At 34.7% G+C, this 5,000-nt stretch overlaps 1 protein-coding gene across 1 annotated transcript in view; it reads left to right on the top strand.

Moving 5' to 3' along the window:
- Positions 1 to 5,000, top strand: part of LOC106874518 (5'-AMP-activated serine/threonine-protein kinase catalytic subunit alpha) — a 616,447-nt gene that overhangs the window by 769 nt on the left and 610,678 nt on the right. The window contains exon 2 of the mRNA XM_052969432.1: positions 42 to 185. Coding sequence (XP_052825392.1) covers positions 42 to 185 — 144 coding nt within the window. The remainder of the gene's footprint in view (positions 1 to 41; positions 186 to 5,000) is intronic.

Below are 5,000 nucleotides of genomic sequence, written 5' to 3'. Positions count from 1 at the left end.
GTTGTTGTTGTTACATTCCTTTTTATTTTACTTTCTTCCAGAATGATCCAAATTGCAGTGAAATTGATAAAGGTTATAAGCGGGTGGCTATGGTGGAGGATTTCTTTGATATTATTCATGGAGTCCATGTTGAAATGGACGGACGCGGTGGGAAGCATGCGGGACAGAAACGTACCTATCGTGCTGTAAGTACCTTTAAACTCAAAATAACTTTTAGTGTTTTGTTTATCTGCATGTTGTTTCTACATAACTTTTGTATTTTTTTTTTTGTTTTTTTTTTGTTATAGGAAAAATAGTAGAGATTGTGATGCAATTTAGCTTGTTGGACGTTACTTTTTTACCCCTCCTGGATCTATACAATAAGCAATGATTACGTACCAGGTCGATTCCATCCACTATCACCCTCACCTGTAATTTTGTATTTAAAAATTATACGATGATTCATAGACATCAGATATATTTATTTAGATACGATGTTTAAGCTACAAAGTGGAAGATCTATAGAAGTTTATAATTAATAATTATAAATGAAAAGCACACGTTTTCATTGTTCTGTGATCGTCAAACGGATTGACAAATACACTATACGCAAAATTAGATGTTTTTGAAAACATATTGTACAGCAACTATGAATTCAGACGTAGATTTTTCTATCTCGCTATGTTTTTTATAAATAATTTTGCGCATACATTTATACACCCTTGCAAAATTTGAATGCCATTAAGCTATCAATTCTTCCAAAATAGTTTCACTTGCAAAGAAGGTGGTGAATTGGTAGAATTGTGAGAGCATCGGATAAAATGTCTTATGGTTTTTTGTATCGCCCCTTTACGATTTGAGATCAAATCCTGTCAGCGTCAACTTCACTGTTCATCTCTCAAGAGTCGGTCAACAGTATAAAACACCAGCTCATTAAATAATTGACCCCTTTCAAAAATTGTTGGCTATGTGCTTGTGTTAAAAACAATTAATAATTTATCACAAATATTTTCCAAATTCATTCACTTCTCGATTTGGTCTAAAACAAAAATCGTGTGGTTTTAATTGTTTATTAATGATTAGAAGATTATATCCAGACCTTACATTTGTAAGTCGTTATAACAAAAATGCTTATACATGAACTCATGCTATTATGAAAGACGGATCTGTACTGTTCGACAGTTATTGTGGCGTCTTTAGGCATCCCCACATGAAGCTCCCTGATTTTCTGAAGTCATGTACACAAAAGGGATTTTTGCAATTCTCTTTTTATCTTCGAATGTAAATTTGACACTTGGACGAAATCGCAAATTGCGTGGTTTCATAGAAATGTAATCTTAACCACACTATCATTGTTAACATGTCCAGTGGTTGTACTTTTGGCATAATGACAGCCTGTCATGGATATTCGTTGTAGACATGAATGCCTTCTTGGCAGGTTCGAAAAGTGTAGTGCCAAGGTTAATTAGTTGAGGGTCAGATATTATATCAAGATATAACATGTTTAGATCTTTGTTGTATTTCTTTTTTGTGTTTTACATTTTTTTCTTCTATATATAATCAAGGATGCTACTTTTCGGACCTTTCCACTCCTCTTTACGATAAAGTGTCATCAAAGTAAGATTCATCTGTCCATATTAATGTCTTACAACCACACTTTGTCTTATTGGCAGTTTCTTGCCATTTTTGCTCTGCTTCAGCTTCATCCAATACAACGGACCATTGACAGCTTTCCACTTGGTGAAACATTCATCCATCTCGAAAGAAACAAGAAGTACATAAGAAATATTTTAGTGCAATATAAAATTAAATATCTTAGTCGCTATAAACATATATAAGTTATGAACGTTTTATATTTATCGAAATACAGTTAAGACGGGATTCTTGAAAGAAATGAAGCCAATATCTATAGATTGTAGAGTAATTAAAATTTCTAAATAAAAAAAACACTTTAACAATTTATCTTCTGCAAGTTCATATGGAAGTGTGAAGGCGCGTGACTTAGAGGTTAGGGTATTCGACTCATGATCGTAAGGTCACGTGTTCGATTCCTGGCGGTGCGTTGTGTCCTTGAGCAAGACACTGTATTTCTCGTTGCTCCAGTTCACACAAAATGAGTAGTACTTGTAATGCAAAGGGCCAGCATTTTCACACTCAGTGTCACATGGAATCTTCCTGAGAATTACGTTTGTGGAGTGCTCAGAAGGCTGTTCCGTTGATCGTCGTAAGCGACGGAGTGCTAGTTAATCATATATGTATCGAAGTATCATTTAATGTACACTGTATTAAAACACAAGTAACTAATTGTTTCTTTCCATTGGGGAACGTGGTTAGCCAGATTTTTATAACGGGCCTTGTAACTCCAAACAATCTCCGGGTTCTGAACACATGAGTTGTTCTGTTTAAAAAACAAAATTCTGGTACATAAGAAACCACGGGATAAAATGAGAAGCATGATTATGCAAAAAGTGGGCTGTGAAGACAATGGCTGGTCAGAAGCGGAAAAAGAATGAAATTTGAGTATTGTTCCTTTCATCCTAGAAATCATAATTAAACTAATTAGTTTACTAATGATTTCTACAGTCAAAGTGGATATAATTCTAATTTAGTTCTTGTTTTTCTATTCCTTTCCCGCTTATATTCAACCATTTGCTTTCTCATTCCACTTTTTGCATCATCCTTCTCGTAGTTACCAAAGTCCTCTCTTTCAAATAGAACAAACCATGTGCCCAGAACCAGGAGATAGTTTGGTGAGACAAGGCACGTTTCAAAAATCTTCCTAACCACGTGTCACAATAGCAAAAGATTATTAATGGCTCTTATCTTTATACTGTGTACATTAAATGAAATCTATCTCTCACTGGAGGAGGTACCTTTTTATTTGTTGATCCTACCTGAACGGAAAAGTAAATTATAATTGCAAGTATGTACAAAAACAAGCATTTACATATGAGCTGATATAATTATAATTATAGATTTTAAGACGCGTAGCATATAGACATATAGACATGCATACTTCATAGCGTGATTAAATGCAAACAATTTGAAAATGGCAGTGCTATATGCTTTCTATGTATGCAAACAAACTGAAAAAAGAAGTTTATAATTTTTATAACATTTAAACACTTCGTAGAAATGGAATATATTTGATATTTGTATTGGCATCACGTTTCAATTGATTTCTTATCTGGTCGTCACATAGTTTCAGACTGGAACTTTTATTTCGAAATTCATGGTAATATCAACCTTATCTAATCTACTCGGTTACTGAAACTTAAAACAAGTAATTTTGAAATTGCAGGATATTTGCTCTATTTCCAGCGTTGATCTATGCAAATTAATGCGTGTGCGTGTGCATGTGTGTCTGCGTGTGTGTGTGTGTGTGTGTGTGTGTGTGTGTGTGTGTGAGTGCGGCACACACACACACATACGCACGTGCGCACGCAAGCACTTCTATAAGCATGCATTTATACGTAGACGTAAATATAAGTATGCATATATAAATATATATGCGTGTGTTTACGTATATATATATATGCATATACTATGTGTGTGTGTGTGTGTGTGTGTGTGTGTGTGCGTGTGTGTGTGTGTGTGTGTGTGTCCGTGTGTGTGTATCGGCGAAGGGTTGATAGTGACTTGGGTACTCAAATACGTTGAATGATCCTTCAATTAATGTTTGACTGACTTTACGTATAAACTCTACAGAAAGACAAACATGGACACTCATGCACGCGCGTAACACACACACACACACAAACACACACATACACACACACACATACACTCACACACATACATGAACTACCTTTTGTTCATCGTTTATCGTATTCCCTATTGAGATATTTTTCGTTTAGACATTGTCCACGTATATGCTTTTTAGCTGTAGCAAATTCGCCACGGTTTGCACTTCACATCAATGAAAATTAACATGTCCAGCCCATTTAAATGCACACTGTGTTTGAGTGCTTGCGCTAAGTGGTGACTATAACTTAAAAACGTCGCAGCATATGAATCAACGAAGCTATATTGGTTTGTGTTTAGGATGCGAGCGGATGTTTCTCGTTTTATTGTACTATTTATCTGGTCGAAGTTTTATATTCCACCATTACTGAAGCTTCCCACCTTCAAGTTCCTTCCGCCTTGCTCATTTGCTCAACTCTCATACCATCTGACCAAATTTCTTCATTGCATCTCATCGTTTTCTTCTCTCATTTTCTGTTTGTCCTTCTGTCTGCTTCCCCCTCTCTCTTCTCTTTCTATTTCTCACTCTTCCCTCTCTCTCTCACACACATTCTCGTAGTTTCGCTTTATTTACTTGACTTTTTGATGCACTAAAACCCTTTCCTATACATCTATCTCCCACTTACCCTCTTCTTTCGTCTACTTCCAGTTGTTCAATCATTATTTTTCTTTCTCCTTTTCGCAAACAAGCAATGTGGTATCGAATTTCCGTCCCTCATTTTTTTTTTTACAGATAATTCAAACAACAAGGTTTCTCTTACTGTTAATTCACTTGGGTATATATTTAGATATATAATCATTCCCTCTGACATACATATATATACACACACACTTACAATGCTTCGTACCATGTCACAAATACAAACACATAATCTTCCATGTATTTCCGATGATGTGTTTGGAGAAGCGTATGCCAATATTTGCGTGTTTCTGCATATGTATATGTGCATATGTATATATATGTATATGGTAGGGTTTTGTTTTTGTGTGCGAGTATGTATATATGTGTCTATGTATGTGTAGGGAAACCAATATCTATATGCGAACCTACACGCATGTCTAATGTAATTAAAGGAGAAATGATTTTTTTTTTTATAATCCTTGAATAATATTTCTCTCGCTATATAATTAATAATTACTTTTTACTTTTTATAATAAACTCTACATCAGCTAAGTTAATGATTTAATGATATCCCTTGGCTTGTTTCAGTTTTCACTGCATAGTCCAAGGAAGAGTAACAGTTTAATATATATATATATATATATATATATATATA

This window comes from Octopus bimaculoides, chromosome 7, assembly GCF_001194135.2.
Source record: "Octopus bimaculoides isolate UCB-OBI-ISO-001 chromosome 7, ASM119413v2, whole genome shotgun sequence".
Taxonomy (NCBI): Eukaryota; Metazoa; Mollusca; class Cephalopoda; order Octopoda; family Octopodidae; genus Octopus; species Octopus bimaculoides.
Note: the sequence above shows the minus strand (reverse complement) of the source record. Positions and strands in the feature narration are given on the sequence as shown.